The sequence below is a fragment of the Salvelinus namaycush genome, chromosome 6 (assembly GCF_016432855.1).
Source record: "Salvelinus namaycush isolate Seneca chromosome 6, SaNama_1.0, whole genome shotgun sequence".
NCBI classification, from domain to species: Eukaryota; Metazoa; Chordata; class Actinopteri; order Salmoniformes; family Salmonidae; genus Salvelinus; species Salvelinus namaycush.
Window position 1 is genome coordinate 22,561,734 of NC_052312.1, and position 27,046 is coordinate 22,588,779.

Sequence of the window (27,046 nt, forward strand, 5' to 3'; positions counted from 1 at the left end):
TATTTTTGGTGAAAAAATCTTTCCTGTCTAACCCGATGTAGGCCCCATCGGGCTCGGGTCAGGTAGCAGAGCTCTAGTTCAAATCCGAGTGTTAGCCAGCTGAGCTAAAAGGCTTTTGGAGCAAACAAGTCTTCAGGTCTCAGACAAGGTTACTACTTATCAAGCATGCATGGTTACTTGAGCTGAAAATATCAAATGAGTTTTTGATTCACTGAAATAATAATCCATCAATGCAATTCATGTATTTGTATTAGTAGAAATATTTTATTTTGTTTATTTTACAAACCCTTTATTCAGTCATTATTTTACAAAATGTGCACAATTTATTACATGTATATATTACATGTGTGGTAAGTATATACGTGGCCTCATTGCATCATTTGGCAATCAAAATAAGCTCTATTTCACAAATATTACATTACATGAATTTATAGTTACATTAATTATACAAAACAGACAACCTTATTGTAGTGTTAGATACGTAATCATATCAAGAAGCTGGCATGAAATCTATTGAAACGTGTTAACAAATGTACTTGAACATAATCTCTTTTCTTTAAAGTGCTTCCCGTCATAGGCACCAATTCCAACAATTACCACATAGTTGATTATCATTCTTAACCATATTCAGAGGAAGACAGTGATTTATAATTGCATTGCCTCTACACTCTTAAAAAGGCCCAATACGTCATTCATTTCATATCTGATAATACAAAGTTCATATTTCAAAGTGAGGAGAAGGAGATCCATCTAAATCTGCAGGCTTCTTCTTCTTGTCTTCTGGGCTGATGAAACTGGGTGGTGTAACTGGGGAACAGAGGACTCTAGAACCGTGATCTACAAACCTACAGCTTGGGTCGGAGGGAACCCACCACAGGCTTGTCTGAGGTGAACTCTGCCCACCAGGACGGGCGCTCTAGAACCTTGTTCCCCTGCATCACCGTGGACCACAGGTTCTTATAGAGCTGGAACACAGGAAAACAGCACCATCAAGAATTGATAGGACGAAGTGTTTTGTGTGACTATGACAAGATTTCAAACTGTTTGGATTGATGATTTGTCTTTTTTAGTAACATGCTGGAATCCTAGTGGCGGTTTGCTGTGTGTAATTGGGGCAAGTAACTTGAAGAACTGTTGGCATTACAAGCAAAATTATGAAAGGTCAAAATCAACAAATCTTAAATCATGCATTGCTCACAATATTATTATTTTGACCTTTATTTAACTAGTATGTATGGACAAAGAATGGCTTTCAAAGGGAAGTGACAAAATATGCCATAGCCTTTTGCTAATCCCCTCGCGTCTATCCAATATTGATCACTAACAAACCGGACATACTTAATGTCACAACAACCACCTTTCACATACAGAAACGGTACAAAGCATTATGTTTATAGCTGTGTTAAACTAGGTTTGTTATGTTATGAACTGAGATGTTTCTGAGAAGAGTAACGCTGACTAGAGACAATATTTATAAAAACACTGAGGTTTATGATTGAGATGTTGCACACACACGTTTCCAATGTGGTGATTTGACATAGGTGACTGTATACAGTATCTCGATAAGACAGTCACAGCTGGGCTAGTATGCCCGTGTCCCAAATGACAACCTCTTCGCTACACTGGAGGGCTCCCCTGGTCAAATGTGGTACACTAGAAAAGGGAATAGGGTACCATTTGGGTCACAATATAGGAGTTATATTATACTGAAGGGAAAAAAATGCAACAATTTCAAAGATTTTACTGACTTACAATTAATTTAAGGAACTCAGTCCATTTAAATAAATGAGGCCCTAATCTATGGATTTCACATGACTGGAAATACAGATATGCATCTGTTGGTCAGATACCTTTAAAAAAAATAGGTAGGGCCGTGGATCAGAAAACCAGTCAATATCTGGTATGACCACCATTTGCCTCGTGCAGTGCGACACACTTGATCAGGCTGTTGATTATAGCCTTTGGAATGTTGTCCCACTCCTCTTCAATGGCTGTGCATAGTTGCTGGATATTGGCGGGAACTGGAATACGCTGTAGTACACATCGATCCAGAGCAACCCAAACATGCTCAATGGGTGACATGTCTGGTGCGTATGCAGGCCATGGAAGAACTGGGACATTTTCAGTTTCAAGGAATTGTGTACAGATTTTAGAGTCGCCTTTTATTGTCCCCAGCACAAGGCGCACCTGCGTAATGATCATCCAGTTTAAACAGCTTCTTAATATGCTACACCCATCAGGTGGATGGATTATCTTGGCAAAGGAGAAATACTCCCTAACAGGGATGTAAACACATTTGTGCACACAAATTGAGAGAAATAAGCTTTTTGTGCATATGGAACATTTCGTGGATCTTTTTTCAGCCCATGAAACATGGGACCAACACTTTACATGTTGCTTTTATATTTAGTGTATACAAGACAGGAGTGAGAAGAAGCATTAAGTCTTATCTGATCTCTATGATTTACTGACCTCAACAGGGGGTTAGAGACAGACCACACTAATGATTACAATATGTTATGTTAATCATTTATATTGTTATAAGGCCTTTATGACAAGTCAAGTATCAGACACTAATATTGTATGTGCTCAGGGGTATTGTTGTCATCAAAAATCATTATGGTCCATTTGTTCAGTATATTCAAGGTACATTTGACCCCTATCTTCTAGCTATAGATATACAATAATATACAGTACTATGTATATTCCCCTCAATGCTTCAAACCCCATTCTATAAGAATTTCTAGGAAGTTCTAGAAATCCCCTGTGCTTCTGGGCTCAATCTCCAGCACTGTGTTTCCCCGGCAACACCTCAGGCAGGGTGTTGATTGGAAAATGCATGACTTATGTAATTTTAATTGTCCAGTCACTAACAGAATGTTTGCAGGGTTATGGCACCATATTCCCTATATAGTGCACTGGGCCCTGGAACAAATATTGCACTATAAAAGGGAATAGAGTTCCATTTGTGACACAGGCACTATATCACTGACCTCACCGGTATAGTATTAGTTAGTACTTCTTGGCCCACACTTGATATGGGTTTGGGTGGGTGTTGTCGTGGTGATCTACATCGCTCCACATTTGTTATGAGTCTCTGGATCGTGTTAAGCTAAATGTCAATGTAATTAAAAAAAGAATGTGTTTCTACCTAATATACAGTCAACCAAATACACTACATCAGTGGTTCCCAAACTTTTTATAGTCCAGTACCCCTTCAAACATTCAACCACCAGCTGCGTACGCCCTCTAGCACTCTCAAATGGGTTTCTTTCTTCCATCATTGTAAGCCTGCCACACACACACTCTATACAACACATTTATTAAACATAAGAATGAGTGTGGGTTTTGTCACAATTGGCTCTTGGGAAATGACAAAGAGCTCTTATAGGACCAGGGCGCAAATAATAATATAATAATTTCGCTCTTTATTTAGCCATCTTACATATAAAACCTTATTTGTTCGTCAAAAATGGTGACTAACTCACCACAGGTTAATGAGAAGGGTGTGCTTGAAAGGATGCACATAACTCTGCAATGTTGGGTTGTATTGGAGAGAGTCTCAGTCTTAAATCATTTCCCACACAGTCTGTGCCTGTATTTAGTTTTCATGCTAGTGAGGGCTGAGAATCCACTCTCTTATAGGTACGTGGTTGCCAAGGGCATCAGTGTCTTAACAGCGTGATTTGCCAAAGCCGAATACTCTGAGCGCAGCCCTATCCAGAAATCTGGCAGTGGCTTCTGATTAAATAACATTTTCACAGAACCGCTTGTTGCAATTTTGATGAGGCTCTCTTGTTCAGATATCGGTATGTGGACTGGAGGCAGAGCATGAAAGGGATAACGAATCCAGTTGTTGGTGTCGTCCGTTTAGGGAAAGTACCTGTGTAATTGCTCACTCAGGTGCTTCGCTGTATCACATTTGACATTGTCCGTAAGCTTGAGTTCATTTGCACACAAAAAAATCATACAATGCTGGAAAGCCTGTGTGTTGTCCTTGTTAATGCTGACAGAAAAGAGCTCCAACTTCTTAAATCATAGCCTCAATTTTGTCCAGCACATTGAATATAGTTGAGGACAGTCCCTGTAATCCTAGATTCAGGTCTCATTCAGGTGAGAAAAAACATCACCCAGATAGGCCAGTCGTGTGAGAAACTCGTCATCATGCAAGCGGTCAGACAAGTGAAAATTATGGTCAGTAAAGAAAACTTTAAGCTCGTCTCTGAATTTAAAAAAACCATGCCAATACTTTGCCCCTTGATAACCAGCGCACTTCTGTATGTTGTAAAAGCGTTACATGGTCGCTGCCCATATCATTGCATAATGCAGAAAGAAAACGAGAGCTCAGGGGCCTTGCTTTAACAAAGTTAACCATTTTCACTGTAGTGTCCAACTCGTCTTTCAGGCATTCCCTTGGCAGCCAAAATCATGTCAAATGTTATTGGTCACATACACATGGTTAGCAGATGTTGTTGCGAGTGTAGTGAAATGCGTATGCTTCTAGATCCGACAGCGCAGCAGTAATAGGTAATATCTAGCAATTCCACAACAAAACCTAATACACCCAATCTAGTAAAGGAATGGGATGAGAATATATAAAAGTCTAAAATATATGGATGAGCAGTGACAGAGCAGGAAAGATGCAGTAGATAGTAAATAATAGATAGTGAAGGATACAGTATATACATATGAGATGAGTAATGCGAGATATGTAAATATTCTTAAAGTGGCATTATTAAAGTGACGAGTGTTCCATTTATTAAAGTGGCCAATGATATCAAGTCTACAGATAGGCAGCTGCCTCTCTGTGCTAGTGGTGGCTGTTTAACAATCTGATGGCCTTGAGATAGAAGCTGTTTTTCAAATCTCTCTGTCCCAGCTTTGATGCACCTGTACTGACCTCACTTCTGGATGGAAGCGGGGTGAACAGGTAGTGGCTCGGGTGGTTATTGTCCTTGATCTTTTTTGCCTTCCTGTGACATCGAGTGTTGTAGGTGTCCTGGAGGGCAGGTAGTTTGCCCCCGGTGATGCGTTGTGCAGACCACACCACCCTCTGTGGAGCCCTGCGGTTGTGGGCGGTGCAGTTGCCGTTCCAGGCGGCGATACAGCCCGACAGGATGCTCTCAATTGTGCACCTGTAAAAGTTAGTGAGGGTTTTCAGTGACCAGACAATTTTTTTTCATCCTCCTGAGGTTGAAGAGGCGCTGTTGCTGGATGAGTCAACAGAACCTCTCGGTGGATGCTGCAGTGTACCAAGTGGCGTCGGGAGCAACTGCTTGGATGCGCGTTACCACTCCACTATGTCTCCCTGTCGTGGCTTTTGCGCCATCAGTACAGATAACAACATATTGACCACCAAAGTCCATTTGATGTCACAAAGCTGTCCAGTACTTTAAAAAATATCCTCTCATGTTGTCCTGGTTTCCAGTGGTTTGCAGAAGAGGATGTCTTCCTTAATTGACCCTCCATAAACATAACGGACATATACCAGCTGTGCCAGGACCGCCACATCGGTTGACTCATCCAGCTGTAACGCATATAATTCACTGGCTTGTATGCGAAGCCGTAATTGTTTCAAAACATCTCCTGCCATGTCACTGATACGCCGTGAAACAGTGTTGTTTGATGAAGGCATTGTCTGTACAGTTTTTTTGGCCTTTTCCCCCAGCATTGTCCCAGCCATATCTGCGGTAGCAGGAAGAATTAAGTCCTCCACAATAGTATGGGGCTTGCCTGTCCTAGCCACTCGGTAGCTCACCATATAAGAAGCTTCTAGCCCCTTCTTATTAATGGTATCTGTTGCTTTTATATTTGTCTTACTACTCGAAAGTCGTCTTTATTCACGCTCCAAAAACTCCTGTGGCTTATTTTTCAAATTGTCATGTTTCGTTTCTAAATGTCCGAGTGAAGGTTTCCCGCGAGAGAGTAACGGTTAATGTGATTGGATGTAAATTATTTGACTAGGCTACCTGTATTTGACATTGTGCTGTTATTTCGCTGAACACTAGATGGTTTAATTTTATTTTTGGCAGTATAACGAGGCTACTCAGGCGAGAGAAAAAAAAACTCACCCGAACCAGGAAAAATAGCCTCAGACCATTATTCCTCCTCCACCAAACTTTAACAGTTGGCACTATGGATTGGGACAGGTAGTGTTCTCTTGGTTCTCTCGCCAAACCCAGATTCTTCCGTCGGACTGCCAGATGGTGAAGCGTGATTAGTCACTCCAGAGAACGCAATTCCCCTGCTCCAGAGTCCAATGGCGGTGAGCTTTACACCACTCCAGCCAACGCTTGGCATTACACAAGGTGATCTTAGGCTTTGGTGTGGCTGCTTGGCCATGGAAGCTCCCGACGAAAAGATATTGTGCCGACGTTGCTTCCAGAGGCAGTTTGGAACTCGGTACTGAGTGTTGCAACCGAGGACAGACGATGTTTACGCGCTACGCGCTTCAGCGGTCCCGTTCTGTGAGCTTGTGTGGTCTACCACTTCAGAGGCTGAGCCCTTGTTGCTCCTAGACATTTCCACTTCACAGTAACAGCACTTGTTGACCGGGGAAGCTCTAGAAGGGCAGAAATTTGACAAACAGACTTGTGGGAAAAGCGGCATCCTATGACGGTGCCACGTTGAAAGTCACTGAGCTCTTCAGTAAGGCCATTATACTGCCAAAGTTTGTCTATGGAGATTGCATGGCTGGGTGTTTGATTTTGTACACTTGTCAGCAACGGGTGTGGCTGAAATAGCCAAATCCACTAATCTGAAGGTGTGTCCACACACTTTTGCATATATAGTGTGTGTCTCAAACACACTAAAGCTAAATGTCAAAAAGCTAAATGTTTCTTATACAGCACACAGCCAGGGAGCAAAGAGGGTCAGACTCACACCATTGCGTGAGGTTGGAAGGAAATGCCATTGCTTCAACGACACCATAAAACAACCCTAATAGAGTTAAACGTCTGCTCTGAAACTTGCACCTGTGAACATGCATTAATAGCAACACCAACAACATTGTATAGCAATGCTACTAGCAAAAGCAGGTAAGACAAACACTATTCTTACCACTACCAGTACTACCACTACCACCAGCACTACTACCACAGAACTCCATCTCATGCTTCTGTGACTGTTCTGTGGTTCTACTATTAGTGTCACTATTAAATAACAATGATGATAAATATATTGATTAATGATCCATTTAGATTTGCTTACAATTGTACAGATTTATTCTACTACTCAGCTCAGCTAGGAAGGCATGTTTATCCCACTCTCTCCAGGTCCAGTATTATTAACATAGATCTCCAAGTGTGTGTGTGTGTGTGTGTGTGTGTGTGTGTGTCTGTGTGTCTGTGTGTGTGTGTGTGTGTGTGTGAGAGTACTGTCTGCCAAGGAAAGCAGCTGTGAGTCTTCACAGAGTGAAAACAAAGCATCCATTTCCTGAGCCCAGAAAGACAAGGGGAGCATTTGAAAGCCAGACTCCAATCAAAACAGATGACACACACAGTTAAAGGTCATACACACACTCCGACATCGTCCCTCCTTAGTAATGCATTATCCTGGCGGACACACCCACACACACACACACACCGTCCCTCCCCAACCTCACTCCTGGCTGACACACTTGGGCCTGTATGTTTATAGGTTTGGGTCAGTGTGTTTACTGGAAGATGACAGCAGCCTCTGGAACTCTCCTCTTGCTCTGTTCCAGTAAAAAAAGTGTTCCCACCAGGAACACAAAGTGTTCCTTTAAGAGTAGGTTAATAGCAGAACACTCTGTAGTGTTTTATTGAGACCTTTTGCTGTTTGGACCATTGTGATGGTCTATGTGGAAACTCGGGTGTCTCAAACATTGTTGTTGTGTCTCCACAGACTCTTCAAACACAAGAGCACTGTCTGAGTTCATGGATGAATAGGTTACTAGCATTACTCAAACAGACATGATTTAATCAATGGATGAGTATTAAGCCTAGTGTTATTCGTTATCCAAACAGAAGAGCACTGAAAGGATTGTGGTTTTAATAGATGAGTAAAAGGATTATGCATACATATACATTGTGTTTAGGAGTTGGCAGTTTGGCATGTTGACTAACCTCCAGCCATTAAACTAGGGTAAATGAGTAAGACCAGACAAGTGTGTGTGTGTATGCGCGCGTGTGTGTGTTTGATTTGTTTCTATTTTAACCTTTCATATTTCCATTTTTGTTCCTGTATAGTGAGTTGTGACGGTGTCTAAAATGTACTTTAAATGCACCGGATCAGGGTTTAGATATGACTCTGGCGCTGACACATTTCACACGTCTGACTTGTCTTACCTCCCCGTCCGCATTGCCAATGGGTGAGTTGAGGATGAAATCAGGAGGGGCAACGGCGTCCACCAAAGCTATGGCCTCGTCCTTCAGCTGTTAGAGGGAGAGAAGGAGAGAGGGACTAATGGGAAGAATGGAGGGAGAGAGACAGAAAGAGTATACACACAGACAAACACAGTGATTGTTCTCTAAAGAGAGCACACTGCAAGTCAATAAACACCTTTGAGGTCATCCACCTCAGTCCTCCAAACCAAACATATGAATAAATCATCACTTTAACTCAAGACCACATGACATTTAATGGGTTATTTAGGCCAATCTCATTTGTGTGTGCATGTTAGACTTGGGCAATATTCTGTTTATACCGTAAACACTGAGGTATTTCTAGATACCAACAGTATGATTTTCAATACTGTTTAAAAAATAATATATAAAAAAAAAAAATTGGGGTGTGGGTGCTACGCCACTGCTTATAACTAACTATAAGTTAAGTATAACTATAAGAAATCTAAGATGTGTCAAATAAATTATATCCAGCTCAGGGCTCCAGCTATACATTTGGTTTGTTAACTTGCTAGCTAAGTGGCTAGATGTCAAGATCAAGCTTATTGGTTACAGCAGAGACATCCTGGATCAAAATCCCTGTTTCCCCCAGCCCCCCCCAAATGAAAATATATTTTTAACTGTATTAAACATACATGCCCAAGTGTATACCCAAGTATGGTACAGAAACGGTATGAAAATCTGGATACCGCCCAACCCTAGTTTATATGAGAACTGACCTGAGAGCAGAGGGTGAGGATGGCCTGCTGGATCCAATCAGCTGGCTCCCAACCAGAAAAATAACCCCCTGGAGGAACACAACAACAACAACAACACACACACACACACACACACACAGAATAAAATACATAAATCAGGCTTGCGCAACTCTCACAAGGATACAGTTTTTGGTAGATATTGACCAGGGGCCGTATGAATCAAGTGTCTCCGGGTAAGAGTGTTCATCTAGGATCATGTTATCTTGTTCATTATTATGTAAAAGGGTAAGCTGATCCTAAATCAGACCCTATATGAATATGGGGAAGTCAAACTTGAATGACAAAGACGGCCAGCACTCAAATGAACCTGACCCTGGTACAGCGTGGCCATGTGGTTGCTGAGGGTCCACAGGCTGTAGAGGGCACAGAGCTGTTTAAGAACTGGTCTGAGACCAGCCGGTGTGTCCTCATCATGGGTCTGGTCGTGGAACCTCTGCACCACGGTGTGCTCTATGTACACGATGGACAAGGAACGGCAGTAGAACACCTGGATATGCACAGACACACACGTACGCAAACACAGAGAGCACAACGTTTGGAAATGTAAAAAGCTACTTGTACTAACGACAAAAAGTGACAAAAGTTATACTAGTTAAACGTACGCACGCATAGAGAGAGAGCAAGAGAAAAAAAACACTGTTATTAGATTCCAATTTCCAAACACAGCAGGATTGAGACTGAAACAAACGCACACAAACCTCAATCCACCACCCCCCCTCCAGTTATCATAACCCCATTATCAGCCCTGGTATTGAATTGTGTGTCTGTGCCTATCCCCCTGTCCGGCCTTGACTGGGCAATGCCCACCCTTCCTGTTCCATGTCGGCAGAGAGAACACAGATCCTCTCCCACGCCTCTGAACTCCTCTACCGCTCTGCCAAGGTCGCTGTGTTCCCCGCCTAGTCCCCTGGTCTGGGTACGAGAGAACTCTGGATCTGCCTCCTCTCTGCATGTCATTTCACACAAGACCTGGGTTCAAATAGTATTTGTTTAATTTCCAATACTTTTAGCTGAGCTTGATGAGCTTGATTGAGCTGGCCTGCGCAGCGGAACCAAAGGAACTGATGGAAAAGTCCCAAAAGTGCAAACTCCTACCCATCTGGCACTCTCAAACCAGGCTCAAGCAAAGGCTCAACTATTTGAACCCAGGTGTGGGTATGAGATCGCTCTCTGGCTGTACCTCCTCTGTGGACTCCCCCCCCCCCCCCACCCTTCTATTAGGTCAGTCAGTCCATCTGTCCCTCTATAGCAATGGGTGAAGTAGTCATCAGTAATGGACCCAAAAAATTGAAAAATACTAAAAACACTGATACTTAATAGACCGAATGTGAAAACAAACTTCCTTTGGTCCTAATGTGGCACCATAGTGGAGTTCAAACTTGTTTTGGTCATACACGCTAGGAAAAAAAAGTATTATTGAGAATTTCTTTGAAGTGAGCAATGGTTCAATGTCACACTATTTCTACTCAAATAACCTTTTTCTTGGAGAGGGTTCTTCACTAGGTTCTTCGCTGTCTGAATGGTTGCAAAAGAACCCTCTTGCTAGCAGCAGTGGGTTCGGTTCCTATGACGGGTTTTCATTGCAGGCAATCATGAATTAGCCTACCATATTGGTATGAAGTAGTCTTATCAGACATTAACCATGCAATAACTGGAGTCGGCCAGCAATATATGAGATATGCCAAAACACATTCTGATTGATCCGATTCAGCACTTATAAACGTATTTGTTATTAGGCAAGTGTGAGTTGACACTCTAGCCGTCTTTAGCTAATCCTTGTTCTAAGCCAACCGGATACAGAGTTCGGGTTAGAACAACACCACAGCCATACTCGCTGAGCCAACTGGCCTAGGAAAGCTGCCAAAGCAAACGCTCACTCTTCACACACACTAGATGTGGGCGATATGGCCATAAATACATATCACGATAAATTGACTGAATTATCACGATAACGATAAATTGTACGATTAAAATGTGCACCACAGTTCTTTTTTTGTAATACCCTTACAACTACTTTTCATGTTGTATCTATCAATTGTCGCAATAACAAAATCACCCATATTAGCAAGCTTACTTAATTTCAAACTTCACATTTCTCGAGTAGGGCCCTATAGGCTATTTCATAGTAATTAACAATAACATCAAAATGTCCATGATAAGTGGTTGGTGTCGATAATTGTCGGTTTATCGTCCCAGCTCTAACGCGCACACGCACACACATCCTTTAAAAGAAGAGAGAAGATAAGAGGCAGAGAAGAGATATGATAAGACAGAAAATATTCTGTCTTCTTTTTCTCGCTCTCCCCCTCCTCGCTCTCTCCGAGTGTCAGTGGTAACAGATGTCTTCCTGACTTCAGCACATTCCTAATGTTGGTTCCATAAGAAATTCCATCAGTCTCATCAGTGTTCTGTTCCATCAATCTCATCTACTCTAAACTTCCTTTCCTACAGTCACACCTGGCGTATCAAAGACTTTCCAGAGGATAAAAAGGACTGCACTCAGTAATCTTTTTGGGATAGTTTCCCAAATTGAAAACCTGTGTGCATAAAACCCAATTTCCGTGTATATTTCCTATTGACATGAGTGCGTGATTGAAAACAGAAGTCTGAGTTAGGCACAGACATATCCAATGACAACAGCCCTGATATATGTAGGATTGTGTGTTTGAATCCCAAGTTAGGATTTTGGGCCTATAAATTGATACTGAATACAGTTCAACTGACTTTGCATTGTACGAAACAAGCACGTGCACACCCAAAATAACCTCGATTCGTAATGACACGTGCTCAAGGAAGGCTAAAACTGTCAAACTTCGTAATGATGCTTGCTCGACAAAGGTGTTTATATTTACATTCTTACACACTACCGTAGCTGTATCTTTACAGTCTTAACATTGCTCTAAACCATCTGTTTTGTGTTATTATATCATAGAACCATTAGATAATTCAGAGTGCAGTGCTGTGGGGTCATGTTGTAATGGTGTGTGTGTGTGTGTTCTTCTCGGACGTCCTGTATTGTGACTGCAACAGTATCTACTGGAATGTGGGAGCCTTGCCTTCATGGACTATGTGGGGAGGAGAGAGTTGGAGGTGAAATATATTCACCATGCCACCACATTAAATATTATAAAGCATTAAAAATACCCAAATGATCAGGAGAGATCATTGGACTAAGCCTTATTATAGTTGATACGTGACTGTATAATGTCAATAACCAGGTTTCCATCCAATGCTTTTATGCGAGTAGAGTCCATTTCATGACAGGTTGATGGAAACAGCAAATTTGTCGGTAAACTTTCCAAATGTTGACAAAACAATACGCTAGACAAGGTGGGATCTTTTTGTGTTTGTACAATTATTTATGCGAGAAATGGTGGTGGAAATGGCTTTATGTGCAAATATTGATATAATAACCATCATTTCGAAGTAAATTTGGAGTCACGCGATTACACATTGTGCGGTCGTCCCACTACGACTCGAGAAAGAACGCAGTTTATAAGGCTACAGATGAAATAAGTTACGATGATCTTCAAAGGGTGGTGAAATTGCACGGTGATGAGCTTGACGCTCCTTTCCAATAAATATCGAGGGTCTTATTCTGGTGATGTGATGATTGATGCTTGGCTATCTCCTCATGTAGGCTAGTCCACCCGCACTGTATCTGCATGCTGTTAGCTAGAGCAGGGGTTTTCAAACTTTCTTGCCCAGGGACCCCCACCCAGGCGACCCAAAATGTTGCCGTTGTAAAGGTAATTTTCTGCAATAAAAAAATATCTATATGTATTGAGCTGAGATAAAATGTTGCAGTTTTAAAGCTAATTTCCAGCAATTCTACACAGTTTGGCATAGAGTTGAGAGACTATTTTTTTTGTTTTAAAAAGGTAATTTCCTGCAATTCAATGCAATTCAATTCTTCCTGACTAACTTTTATTTGATTGTTAGTTCTCAAATATACACTGCTCAAAAAAATAAAGGGAACACTAAAATAACATCCTAGATCTGAATGAATGAAATATTCTTATTAAATACTTTTTTCTTTACATAGTTGAATGTGCTGACAACAAAATCACACAAAAATTATCAATGGAAATCAAATTTATCAACCCATGGAGGTCTGGATTTGGAGTCACACTCAAAATTAAAGTGGAAAACCACACTACAGGCTGATCCAACTTTGATGTAATGTCCTTAAAACAAGTCAAAATGAGGCTCAGTAGTGTGTGTGGCCTCCACGTGCCTGTATGACCTCCCTACAATGCCTGGGCATGCTCCTGATGAGGTGGCGGATGGTCTCCTGAGGGATCTCCTCCCAGACCTGGACTAAAGCATCCGCCAACTCCTGGACAGTCTGTGGTGCAACGTGGCGTTGGTGGATGGAGCAAGACATGATGTCCCAGATGTGCTCAATTGGATTCAGGTCTGGGGAACGGGCGGGCCAGTCCATAGCATCAATGCCTTCCTCTTGCAGGAACTGCTGACACACTCCAGCCACATGAGGTCCAGCATTGTCTTGCATTAGGAGGAACCCAGGGCCAACCGCACCAGCATATGGTCTCACAAGGGGTCTGAGGATCTCATCTCGGTACCTAATGGCAGTCAGGCTACCTCTGGCGAGCACATGGAGGGCTGTGCGGCCCCCCAAAGAAATGCCACCCCACACCATGACTGACCCACCGCCAAACCGGTCATGCTGGAGGATGTTGCAGGCAGCAGAACGTTCTCCACGGCGTCTCCAGACTCTGTCACGTCTGTCACATGTACTCAGTGTGAACCTGCTTTCATCTGTGAAGAGAACAGGGCGCCAGTGGCGAATTTACCAATCTTGGTGTTCTCTGGCAAATGCCAAATGTCCTGCACGGTGTTGGGCTGTAAGCACAACCCCCACCTGTGGACGTCGGGCCCTCATACCACCCTCATGGAGTCTGTTTCTGACCGTTTGAGCAGACACATGCACATTTGTGGCCTGCTGGAGGTCATTTTGCAGGGCTCTGGCAGTGCTCCTCCTGCTCCTCCTTGCACAAAGGCGGAGGTAGCGGTCCTGCTGCTGGGTTGTTGCCCTCCTACGGCCTCCTCCACGTCTCCTGATGTACTGGCCTGTCTCCTGGTAGCGCCTCCATGCTCTGGACACTACGCTGACAGACACAGCAAACCTTCTTGCCACAGCTCGCATTGATGTGCCATCCTGGATGAGCTGCACTACCTGAGCCACTTGTGTGGGTTGTAGACTCCGTCTCATGCTACCACTAGAGTGAAAGCACCGCCAGCATTCAAAAGTGACCAAAACATCAGCCAGGAAGCATAGGAACTGAGAAGTGGTCTGTGGTCACCACCTGCAGAACCACTCCTTTATTGGGGGTGTCTTGCTAATTGCCTATAATTTCCACCTGTTGTCTATTCCATTTGCACAACAGCATGTGAAATTTATTGTCAATCAGTGTTGCTTCCTAAGTGGACAGTTTGATTTCACAGAAGTGTGATTGACTTGGAGTTACATTGTGTTGTTTAAGTGTTCCCTTTATTTTTTAGAGCAGTGTATATATATATATATATATATACAGTGGGGAGAACAAGTATTTGATACACTGCCGATTTTGCAGGTTTTCCTACTTACAAAGCATGTAGAGGTCTGTAATTTTTATCATAGGTACACTTCAACTGTGAGAGACGTAATCTAAAACAAAAATCCAGACATTGAAGCCCTCTACTTCCCCAGAGTCGGATGAACAGGAAAAGCTAGCATGCTGTTCCTGTAGACTTCCAGTCACTGCGCTTTTGCTAGTTAGCATTGGCTCGTGAAACTACCTATAACTTCCTTCAAAATAGATGTAGAGACATAAAAATGGTATACACGATAGTATTCTATTCATAAAATAATTTGTCCCCCAAAAATACTATAATAACTTTGCGGATCCCCTGCAGTACCGCCACAGACCCCTAGTGGGGTGTGGACTACAGTTTGAAAACCCCTGGGCTACAGCTATATATTGCAACAGTTTTTGTGACAAAACCATAGGTAGAATTGAATGCAATGGAAACCCATTTAACTTTCTTTTTTTTTTGTATTCGGTACATGGGAATTTAACCGTAAAAGTTATTTTTTTTGTGCACTACGTCATGACGCACAGCCTTTCATCCGCAACAAGTCAATTTGATGGAAACATCTCTGGTGGGGAAATGCGCATATTGTTTTAGAATATTTACATGAAAATCTTTCGCCAATTGGATGGAAACCTAGCTAATGACTGTTCTAGAAGCACTTGGTTGGTACACGTGCCTGTAGAGAAGCAGATAGCCCAGAACTACAGTATCTTATGAGGACCTTTCAGCTTCTGAAATGCAATGACATCAATGTAAAGACAGCTGTATAAATGTTAAAATAAAATCATGAAAGTGATGATGGAGAGGAAAGTGGAGGACCAGTAGTTTAGTGTTTTATCTGACCTTACTCAGTCCCCTCCTGTTGTGTGTCTGTGTGTGTGTGCATGCGTTGCTTGTGTGTGTGTGTACTATTTACCTGGCTGTTGTTGCGGGCCTCAAAGTCAGCCTTGCCAGAAGCCTTCTCCTTAGCCAGTCTCCTCTCGCTCTCTCTCAGTAGGAAACACACCAGCCATTTATACGCTGCCAACGGCACTGAGGGGGAAAGAGAGACAAGGAAATATGTTAGGCTTCAGATCATAAAAACACAGATGTCAACCGCTAATATTATTTATTCCGTTATTTTATATACAATATTAAATAATGGAAGACATGAGTAAGCTTTCTAGTGTTAAAAACACAGATTTCATCAGGTAATATTTACAATATGAGCGTATTAAAAAGGAAATGAGTTTGACTTCAGAGATTATCAGGTAATATTTCAAATATGAACTTATGGAAGAGTATCAAGAAAGATTTCCAATGCATACAGTATCAAATCAACTTTTTGTTCTCTATCATAATACACTTAATCTTCCTGCAAGTCATGGAACATCTCTTGGACAACCCTGTCATAGTCTGTTAGAAATCAAAAAGTCAGATCACATAGAAGAGGTAGTGAGTGACTAACCTGAATCCTTCTGACCATGATAACACTATGTTTTATTGGGCTAGCTTTATAAGGAGTGGGGGTTGAGCGAGTGCAGGTGTGTGTGTGTGTGTGTGTGTGACAGTTGTTTTCACAGCTTCTAGGGCCAAGGTATGCAGAGGAGTGTGTAACATGATGATGAATAACAACAAACATATGATCCTGGAATGATTATTAGGAGGATATGAGAAGCTTTATGGTTGTAAGGTTTGGAGATGCAGGAACACACACACACTAATCAGAGACATTGAGAACCTTGAAGGGTCAGAGAAGGAAATAATTATAACAGGAGAATATTGGGGATAGGGCTGTCCCAGAAAAAAACGAAATCTTTGTCGACCAAGAGTCATCTGTTCTTTCGACCAATCGATTAAACCTGTATTTTTCCATATATTGACACATCCGATGTGTTTTTATCAAATCAACTATATTCACTGAGCTTGTCTGATGCTTTAAGCACACGGTTTGATTAAATAATTAAGACACACAAATGACTAGAGGGAGTCCGACCAGCAATTTGATTTGATAGTGCCTGCCGGGCTCAGACTTGCTGCGCTGTGTTATTATTATTTTTAAACAGACAGCAGAGTGACTGTGCCTAGCACCTGGTCGCTCTCTCCTCCCTGCTGCAGCGACCACCACAGAATATCAACAGTGTTTATCGTGCTGTCCGTGTTGCTGAAGCTGCAATATAATTCAACATCGGAGTGTTTCAGAACCGTGGACAGTGACTGCTACCCAAGGAGGGAAAAAGCGCATTTGTTATAAAATAATATTATTTTTATTAGTGTTGCACCATTGTTCTTATGTAATATAACCATATACAGTTTCAGTGGCACGTCTTCGACTGATGGACTGTGCCATCCCCACGCCCTCCACAATGGATCAGTCCACTCAGCACGAATCAGACAGGTGTCGTCTTGTACAGCATGATATCACATTTTTTTTGTTGTCACTGCTCGACTACAGAAATCTCGGTCAACCAACAGCCTACAATCAACCAGTCGACTAAATGGGGTCAGCCCTAATTGGGGAGCTTTAGAGTTTAAGATTCAGTATTCAGATGATGTTAGTTTACAGGAACCTTCATTTTTCAAGTTGAACATAATTCACTTTTGAAGGAGTAAAAATATCAAAGAGGTGGAGAGAAAATAAGAACAAAAGATGGTCATCAACGTGTTGAGAATGAGATACTCCTTTAGGGAGCACTGTGGTGGTGCCGTTGTCGGGCGACTGCATTCGAACGGCACAGGTCGTGCATCCCATCATAACAGGACGAGATGACCATCTCTATAACAATGACAGTAAGTCACCAGCATGCGTTAGCAACCAACCCAGGTAACACAACAGTGTTGGAAGCAACTGAAGCACACCTGCACGTGTCTTGAACGTTACTCCACCTACTCCTTCTTATGAGACAGATGCATTTGCTTGGCCTTCACTGTGGCAACACAAACAGTACGATGGTGACAGACAGTGACCGATCCGGTACACAAAATCGCCGCCTTTATTTTCCCCCTTTCTCGTTCCAATTCAGCCAATTAGCTGGCAGAGTAGACCTCGGTCGCTCGTCGACCAGCGGCTTGAGTCACCCTCTGTGGTATAAGGTCAATAAATGGACCAGATGTTTTGCAGATGGGGGAGAGAAGGCTTGGTGTGTGATATATATATATATATATGCCATATGAGGAAAGAAGCTTTAACCAAGGTTCACATCATCTGTTCCCCCTCTGAGACTGAGGCTGTCTGGACGGCTTTACCTTGGAAGGGCATTCATTCAGTCAGTCTCACAGCAGCATGCAAAACACAGCTGAAGCCGGTGTGTGTGCGTGCGTATCCGTGTTTGATTCAACACATTCTATTTGTTTAGATTGCTTTTTTAATTTTGATTCTTTTGTTCCAGCCCTCTATAGTTAAAGCTATGGTTGAGCTATATTACAATAGAAAAGATGGGGATTTTGTGAGGGCTTTAAACAGGCACTTCCAGGGGCAGCTTGCCCTGGCGGGGGAATGGGGTCCTTCAGAGGGTCAGTATGGCTTTGCTTGCCTTCTACCAGATGTGACAACTGGAGAGTGGGTGTTACCTCTGGCATCATGACAAATAGCTTTCCAGTAAAGCACTTTCCAGTAGTATAATAACACTGGGCATCTTACATAACTGACTGGCCATAGGCAATTTCTGCACGGAGCAGAGTAGTGACGAGAGAGTTGTGTGTGTTGTAGCTGTAGAGACAAGTGTGTGTGTGTGTTGTTACCTGCAGAGTCCATGCACTCCTCCACCGACGTTGCCGTGAACCTGGTCTCCAGAATGCTGTCAAAGTCTTCCAGGAAGTTGACAGACTCTAGTGGAGACTCAATCCTCACTCCATCTACAACGAACAAATAATATAAGACATTCATAAGACATTTATAAGCAGGTTGTGGTGACACAATCCTCACTCCATCTACAAAAACAGCAACTAAACCAGCACATAAAACAGTGAGACAAACAGTTAACATTACAATCTCATGCGTAAAATCAAAATATTTCAATAGCACCCAAATAATGAGCTGCCCCCAGTGTCTTTAGGATTTCAGTTTCTCTGAAACTGATATGTAATGATTTACAAAGCAGTCCCATAATGGTTTATAAAGCATTTAGAAGCAGACCATGAAACAAAGTGTTCCTGGTGTTAATACTAACCTTGTTGTTTGGCGTGTAGTTGGCTGAGGAGGTAGTTGCTGGTCTGCTGTAGGAGCACGTTGTTGTCTCCCTCATATGTACAGTTAGGGTCGTTGTCATCCCTGATGCTCCCCAGACGATTCACTACAAGGGAGTCAACATCCAGCATCATTATTAGGAGACAGATTTGATGTGGATTAGGGTTAGGGTTGTGGTTGAGGCAAGGGTTGAATTGGGATGTGGACATGAAGTTAGGGTTGAACCAGGATGTGGACATGAAGTTAGGGTTAGGGTTGAGGCTGGGGTTAGGTAGAACCAGGATGTGGACATGAAGCTAGGGTTAGGGTTGTGGTTGGGGCTTTATTATTATGTGTGTGACTTACTGGCCAGGTATCCGTGTCCTCCGCAGGCCTCACGGCACTCTTGGATACCCCTCTGAGCTGTCCAGGACCCCAGGGGCTTACTGGAGCAGGAGATGGCATGGATCTCTCTGCCCAGCTCCGCCTAGTTAAAACACATGCCGCACAGAACTAACTATGGGTGTATGTGTATGTCTTTTTCACTCTCCCTATTTCTTCTTTTGTCTCTCTCTCCCTTCCTCTCTCTCCACCTCGGTCCCCCCCTCCTTCCCTTCCTTCCTTACCTGCCTGTCGCTATTGTCCTTCATCATCATACCGATCTGGAACTCCACAAAGTTCCCGAAGAAGGATTTCGAGAAGTAGTCCAGAGCGTACACGGCCGCCAGGTACGGGATCAGACGCCATTGCTGCAACCAGACAAAGGGAAGAGGATACCGAGTCATTTCCACAATTGAATACCTTCAACCGAAATGTGCCTTCCGCATTTAAACCAACCCATCTGAATAAGAGAGGTACGGGGTGCTGCCTTAATCAACGCCATTGGCGCCCGGGGAGCAGTTATTGTTGGGGGTTAATTGCTTTGCTCAAGAACGGCAGATTTTTCCACCTTGCTGACTGGAGGATTCGAACCAGCGACCTTTCCATTACTGGCCCAATTCTCTTAACCACTAGGCTACCTGCCTACAACAGGGTACCTTTAAAAAACTAAATAACTTTTGATTTTCTGATTTATTAAGAAAGCTAAACGCATGTGTTTTTGGTTAATGAGTAAATCTTTCTAAAAAGTTATTTCTGGATATTTAGGCAAATTAGCTGGCTAACGCATTGATCCTGCTTTGTAGCATACCCCTCTGGGGTCCACAGAAAACGTATTTAACCTTCAATGGAATGATTATTAGGGACACATATCCTCAGGATTGTCTCTGGAAAAATGGGGGAAAACTCCTGGCTTATACCCATGTCCACCAACCTAACCATGAACCAACTGAAAGGTCCATAACTGTACATTACCTGGAGCTGGTACTCTATGACAGGAATCTCCTGGTCGTCTTTAGGTCCAAACTGGTGTCGGGTGGCAGAAAAACGGATAGCTACAGTCATGGCTAGCTTTAGGTTGACCACAGCCATTCTGGAGATGGAGACTCTGCCCCCCGACAGGGCACCCAGGGACGCCCCGAAACGCTTGTTAGGGTCCTGGGGGCCAGAGAGAGGAGGGAGGGATTAACATTGAGTTTCAGAATATTAAAATGTTCCGTTTTTCTATAGTTTCATAGCTTTCATAGTTTATTTCTGGGGGCCCTTAAATAAACTTTGAAAAATAGGGCTTGTGCAAGAGTGTAAAACTCTTATCAAGTAAGTATTCACTTCAAATCTGATTCAAGAGGGAAATCCCACTCAAAGACTAAATCAACTGATTAGCTCCCCTTACATTTCTCATGTGTACAGAAGCATTTTCCAACCCTTCCCTCACCCTTTCTTTCTAACCACTTATTCCTTTAGTCTCCTAGTTACCAATTAAACCAGCAGTAAAAAAGGTACCAATTTTGACCAGCATGCAGGGCCTTGCTGGGGATCCAATCCTAACTCCTGTATCATACTTAAATGTTTATTCTATTCTACTGAGCCGTTTACTTTAAGTTTGTATTCTTATCTTTTATCATGTCTTATTGTTGTTGCATTGTCGAGAAGGAACATGCAAGTAAGCATTCCGTTGGACAATGTAAACCATGCATATCCCATACATACGACTAATAAAACTCGAAACTGAAACGAACCGCAAAACAATTAAGGCCTACTACCAGTCATTATTTGTTTCCTCAGAAGCCTCCTCCTACCAAGTTCCCATCATTCAAGAGAACCCAGAGAGCCCTGGTATTTTTTTTTACACGTTTGTCTAACCCATCCATGTTTGTGTGTGTGCGTGCACGTGTGTCGGGTCAAACCCATCCATGTTTGTTTGGAACAAAAACAGATTAAAGAGTCTTACTGTGAGATCAGGCGTGGCTGACTGAAAACTACGAACCAGAATGTTTGTTTTTACGTTTTAATTTGACATCCCATCACTGTCACGACTGAGTAGAGCCTAGCCAAGTTCTTTAGAAGGTTGGAGTTGGAATCCCGGCTAGAACTTTAAACGCTAAACTATTTTGCTCTGAGCCAGAGAAGAACAGAGTGTATATATTTGATCATAGTCATACTCGTAGTTAGTTGTAAAAATGTGATTTCTACTTCCTTCCTTATATATCTTTTCCAGAGAGGAACAAAAGGTGTTCATCATGCGTGTGTGCGTTTCCTCACCTTAAATGGTGTGACGTAGTGTCCTTCAGGGGTGACATCACCTGTCTTATTCAGCATATTCTCCCGAGGGATTCGGACATTGTGAAACACCGCAAACCTGGTACGGGAAACAAAAGACATGCACAAAAGTCTGAGCCTATCTTAGGAATACATTTCAAATCATAGTTAGTGTGGTGATGTATACAGTACAGCCTATTTCTAAGCACTGGTACTGTAGAAATCCTCCACACCCTGGGAGAGAATATTAAAACATTCATTAAAAAGAACATTCTCACGGTTGAAACGTCTGTTCCACAGGACATTGTGGAAGTTCTAGAGTAATTTAAAGTAGGATTCTACTGCCCTCTGGTGGTCTTGCGGAGTGTCACCACCAAAGTTCACAATGAATATTACTCTCTCTTTAGTAATATTACAGTAATATTATTACTGGTGCTCATTTTGACTGAATGCCATAGAATGCAGTGGTGTGATAAGGAGAAATGCGTAGTTTTATTCACAATAAAACATATGGTATTGAACTTACCCATTGTCCAGTCCGTTCTGGCCGAGCTTCTTGCCCATATCTCCAACAATTACTCCTGGCATCGCCAGCAGAGTCTTGGGATCTCTGACCTGTCAAACACATTAATTTAGGTTATCATATCACAGTTTCACCAGCAAAGACAGTAGAAGCATGTTCTAGTTTTAAAATGCAAGATTTGTTTTGTGATTGTTTTTGGGAAATCATAAAGGATTGCTAACTCTGAGGACACAAAGTAGTACATGTATGCAAAAGGTTCATTTAAATATGCTCACTGTACCTGAACTATGAAGGAGTGCAGGCCGTGACAGGCTCCGTCGGGGGTGTAGAGCTGGGCGAACACCACAGCGTGTGTAGCCGTCTTCCCCAGGTTCCCCACCCAGAACTTGGCAGCCTCAAAATCAGGGGAATGGATCACAAACTCCTGAAAGAGAGAGTTCACTTGAGTATAGTGTATTCTTAGTACAGACTAACGATCATAATATATATAGGTTTATTTGATCGTGTATACATACACAGCTAAAAGCTGAATTGCAAGATACGAACAAAAGGCATTAAAATAAAAAAAGGAGACTGACACATTCAAAATCTACAGATGAAATAATTCAATATTCAGTATAGAATGCACAACTGTTCTAATGGAGTCAGAGGCCTTGCGGTGATCTGTGTCCCACCCACCTGTGTGCTGGGATCATACTTGGCTGTGGTCCTCATAGCTCTGGTATTGCTGCCATGGCTCAGCTCTGTCAATGCAAAGCATCCAAACGTCTGTGGACAGACAAACAACAACAGGTGCAGCTTAGGACGTGGGACACCACTAATGGTTACATTGTATTTCAACAGCTTTGTGTGACTGGCATGCATGTTTTTTGAAGTAGAGAAATAAATGGTTTGTTGTATATTTAAAAAAATGCTATTAAATAACCATTTGTGCAACAAGTAGTCTTTTAGCTACAGCATTCTAGTGAGAGTCTGTGCATAGCTAGCAGCATACAGGTCAAAGAGCATATTTACATAACACAATGAAAGGCAATAACCTGCCACTATAAGGAACAATGAAATCACTTTTAAGATGTGTTTACATTGATTCCAATACATTTGAAAGTGAGAAGGTAAATATCAATTCATGTGAATGCTGATGATTGTTTGTTTACCATCATGTCCTCTGTATCCTGCACAAACTGGCTGTGTCTCTGGGATCCGGAGTTGGCCACAGTCGCACCAAACATCTGAAACAGAGCATGAATGTGACTATACTGTAACCTCTCATATCATTACTCTTGAGAAGATACATGCATAATGTCATTCTGTCCAGAAGTTCAACAACATGCATATGACTAAAGGTCAAGGCTTAGAGGCAATAGATAGACTTGCATGGGAGATCATCAAAGTGAGTGGGTTAACTCACTTTCACAGTCCCCAAATACAGTACAAATTCAGTATTATATTATATAGAGCCATTAATGCATGGAACTCCACTCCATTTCATATTGCTCAAATGAACAGCAAACCTGTTTTTTGTTTTTTTTAAAGCGATAAAGCAACACCTCACGGCACAACGTCTCTCCCCTATTTGACCTAGATAGTTTGTGTGTATTGATATGTAGGCTAAGTGTGCCTTAAAAAATGATGTAGTTCTGTCCTTGAGCTGTTCTTGACATAATACAGAACATCAATAGACATGTTTCATGTTTTTGTGGACCCCAGGAAGAGTAGCTGCTGCTTTTGCAGCAGCTAATGGGGCATCCTAATAAAACACCAAAACTTAGGGTCGTAACTACTGACAACACTACTGACAACCCTCACCCCTTTGTTGAGGGAGAACTTAACCCCCAGTGACCAGTTGTACATGTTCAGACAGTCCTTGAGCACTACCTATCTAACTCTCTCTCCCTCCATCCATCCATCTAAACTCACCCCTTTGTTGAGGAAGTACTTGGCGCCCAATGACCAATCGTACATGCCCAGACAGTCGTTGAGCACTACCGTCCTCCACGGGTTCGCCATGATGTCATCGCGTGTCAAGAAGTCATACCGGAACAGCTGTTTACACCGTCTGAAAGTGACCTCACGCATCCTCTCCGTTGACATGTCCTCGCCGGGCTGCCGGGCGAAGATAGGGTCGTTCTCCAACATCCGGAACACGTGTTGCTGTGTAATTGTGGGAGAAAATATTCTAAAGTGACTTGTGTAAGATATTCCTCTAAGAATAGGTCTAACAGTCAGTTTCCGTTGTCAGAGTTTCTTTACATAGCCCAGAGCTTTCTATTTGCAAATAGAAGGCTCTGACATGTGTGGCAGATGAATCAGAATTAGTTGGGTAACATAGATAAATAAGATGTTTTATTTATATAATATGCTTATGTAACGGATGTGAAATGGCTAGCTAGTTAGCGGGTACGCGCTAGTAGCGGTTCAATCAGTTACGTCACTTGCTCTGAAACCTATTAGTTGTGTTGCCCCTTGCTCTGCAAGGGCCGTGGCCTTTGTGGAGCGATGGGTAACGATGCTTCGTGGGCGACAGTTGTTGATGTGTGCAGAAGGTCCCTGGTTCGCGCCCGTGTCGGGGCGAGGGGACGGTTTAAAGTTATACTGTGACATTGATGCTGTTGACCGGGATCACTGGTTGCTGCGGAAAAGGAGGAGGTTGAAAGGGGGGTGAGTGTAACGGATGTGAAATGGCTAGCTAGTTAGCGGGTACGCGCTACTAGCGTTTCAATCAGTTACGTCACTTGCTCTGAAACCTACAAGTAGTGTTGCCCCTTGCTCTGCAAGGGCCGCGGCTTTTGTGGAGCGATGGGTAACGACGCTTCGTGGGTGTCAGTTGTTGATGTGTGCAGAGAGTCCCTGGTTCGCGCCCGTGTCGGGGCGAGGGGACGGTTTAAAGTTATACTGTTACATTGATGCTGTTGACCCGGATCACTGGTTGCTGCGGAAAAGGAGGAGGTTGAAAGGGGGGTGAGTGTAACGGATGTGAAATGGCTAGCTAGTTAGCGGGTACGCGCTAGTAGCGTTTCAATCAGTTACGTCACTTGCTCTGAAACCTATTAGTAGTGTTGCCCCTTGCTCTGCAAGGGCCGCGGCCTTTGTGGAGCGATGGGTAACGATGCTTCGTGGGCGACCGTTGTTGATGTGTGCAGAGGGTCCCTGGTTCGCGCCCGTGTCGGGGCGAGGGGACGGTTTAAAGTTATACTGTTACACTTATGTGAGATACTTGTCATTAGAATGTATCCTTTTGGACTATAGCGTTGGCAGTTGCACTTTTCCCTCAGCTAGGGCTCAGTCACTTGGGGCCCAGAGAGGGGAGAGGTCAGACTTGTCTTTCACATGTCCCTGGTGCTATGCAGAATATCAGAAAAGGAAGAGAACAGAATGGAACATTGTCTTCATATGTGAATGTGTCTTTACCTATTCTTAAACCATGTGAAGGGATGGCGTGATTAATGGGGAACCAATTACTTGTCTCCACAATGTCTGTGCGCCAGTCACTCCCTCCTTTTCCCATTGGGGGAGAAGTATGGCAGTGTCTGAAAACATTGTATGTCCTCTCTCATCTTACACTTATCCTGGGACAGTGTATGACCTAGAGGCTCACTCCCCTCAGTGAGCTTGTCCAGGAGTGGGGTAAAGAGGGGGTTTACCTGAGATGGGAGTATCTAGAGTTGACAATTTAGTTATGCCTTGGATGAGGTAATGTTTTTGTACTATGAAGTACCAGGAACGAGATTAGAACCTCGTTTTAGAGACCAAACTGAGTGATAATTTATAGCGAATGCTATCTGGCTAAGGGATACTCCTTTCTCAAGTAAAAGTCCCTTTGTGAAGAGTTCCTAAGATCTGTGGTTCGTCGTGTAAGTTGAGAGGGGTGTATCTTGGCTATAAAAGATCTTTGTATTTTTCTGTAGTCACTCTCACAATTCATTATAGATAGTGAATTGTTGAAAGTCAAAGGCTAAAGCTTAAAGCTTATTAAAGATGAAGTTTAAGTATAACTCTGACTGGTGTGTAGTTTGTAACTCTCCTCATTTGGTAATACTGTAAAATGCCACCACACATGGCCTACCCTTAATGCTCATTACAAAGCCTACCTTCAATGCTAGCATGTCCTCTCCCTCAAGGAACATGACCATCTCTTTCCAGTTGAAGGATGCTTTCTTCCTGTATATGTCCAGAGGTCCACTAGGGAAGTCAGGCAGACCCATCTCCATCTTGTCACTCCGGTAGTACTTAGCCTTGGTGTAGCTGTGGATACTCATTATATTATGTAAGGCACTTTACTAAAACGAACAAGATGCTTAGCTAGCTGGATAACATTCTTAAGAACCTGCAGAGAGAGAGAGCACGCAATGGCAGTGGAGGCCACGTGTTGTGTAGTTCAAAAGTCCCTTCCAGACAATCAGCTATGTAGAGCAAGGGTCAATTTCTGACAAAACCATGCATGACATCACGTAGACTTTCAAAAACGATCAATTTGCTCTACCAGCAAATAGCTGTCACCCTCATAACATTGATTGTCACAATCACCTAGGCTACATCAACGTGCCATTTTGTTGACACCAACAAGCAAATAAACAAAAACTTTCATAACAGAACAAAGCTCACCGCACGAGAACTCACCACCTGTCATAATGTCACTGATTCCACTGTGTATAATGTCTATTTTCTATTATGCAGCACATCCATAGCTGATACAACACATTTATTCTAACTTCATGAGAAGCAAAATCTTAAAAAATGCCGAAAATGTGCTACTCTTACCTGAACCGTTTAAGATAGGTCATAAATGACGCGACGGGTTTCGTGTGTTGTCAGTCGAGAGGGTTTTTAGCATAAATTCGCCTTGCTACACTGTTTCTTCCTTTGCACCTCTTATAGACTATCAAACATTTATTTCAATATATGTTATTATTATTATTATTCACCGTGTCGTATAACTGCCATCCCTTTCTGTTAAAAGCAATGTTATTTTCTTGAAACCGGAAGTCCGGAAAGGGATCAATGTTAGCTGGGGGGGTGGTGA

The 27,046-nt window shown here is 42.7% G+C and overlaps 1 protein-coding gene across 2 annotated transcripts; it reads right to left on the bottom strand.

The window, feature by feature from the left end:
* Positions 1–240: 240 nt before the first annotated feature.
* On the bottom strand, positions 241–27,017 carry acox3 (acyl-CoA oxidase 3, pristanoyl). 2 transcript variants are annotated; one of them, XM_038996218.1, is made up of 18 exons: positions 26,785–27,016; positions 26,115–26,268; positions 23,944–24,177; positions 23,181–23,255; positions 22,705–22,794; positions 22,307–22,450; positions 22,030–22,118; positions 21,507–21,603; positions 20,220–20,402; positions 19,493–19,615; positions 19,233–19,353; positions 18,871–18,993; positions 18,443–18,556; positions 15,639–15,754; positions 9,437–9,611; positions 9,086–9,153; positions 8,310–8,396; positions 241–965 (listed from the first exon to the last, which is right to left on the bottom strand). In XM_038996218.1, the coding sequence occupies exons 1-18, from the start codon at positions 26,805–26,807 to the stop codon at positions 846–848; spliced, it is 2,136 nt and encodes a 711-aa protein (XP_038852146.1). In that variant the 5' UTR covers positions 26,808–27,016; the 3' UTR covers positions 241–845. The 2 variants fall into 2 exon arrangements, with proteins under 2 accessions (XP_038852146.1, XP_038852148.1); XM_038996220.1 differs by having other exon boundaries at positions 853–965; positions 8,310–8,424; positions 26,785–27,017.
* Between the last annotated feature and the right edge of the window lie 29 nt (positions 27,018–27,046).

Coding starts and splice junctions, on each gene's coding strand:
- acox3 (XM_038996218.1), bottom strand. CDS start 26,807: ATGACCTATCTTAAACGGTTCAG. Junction 22,795..23,180: donor AGGATACAGAGGACATGATG/GTAAACAAACAA, acceptor GTCTGTCCACAG/ACGTTTGGATGCTTTGCATT. Junction 20,403..21,506: donor ACTACGTCACACCATTTAAG/GTGAGGAAACGC, acceptor TCTGGCCCCCAG/GACCCTAACAAGCGTTTCGG.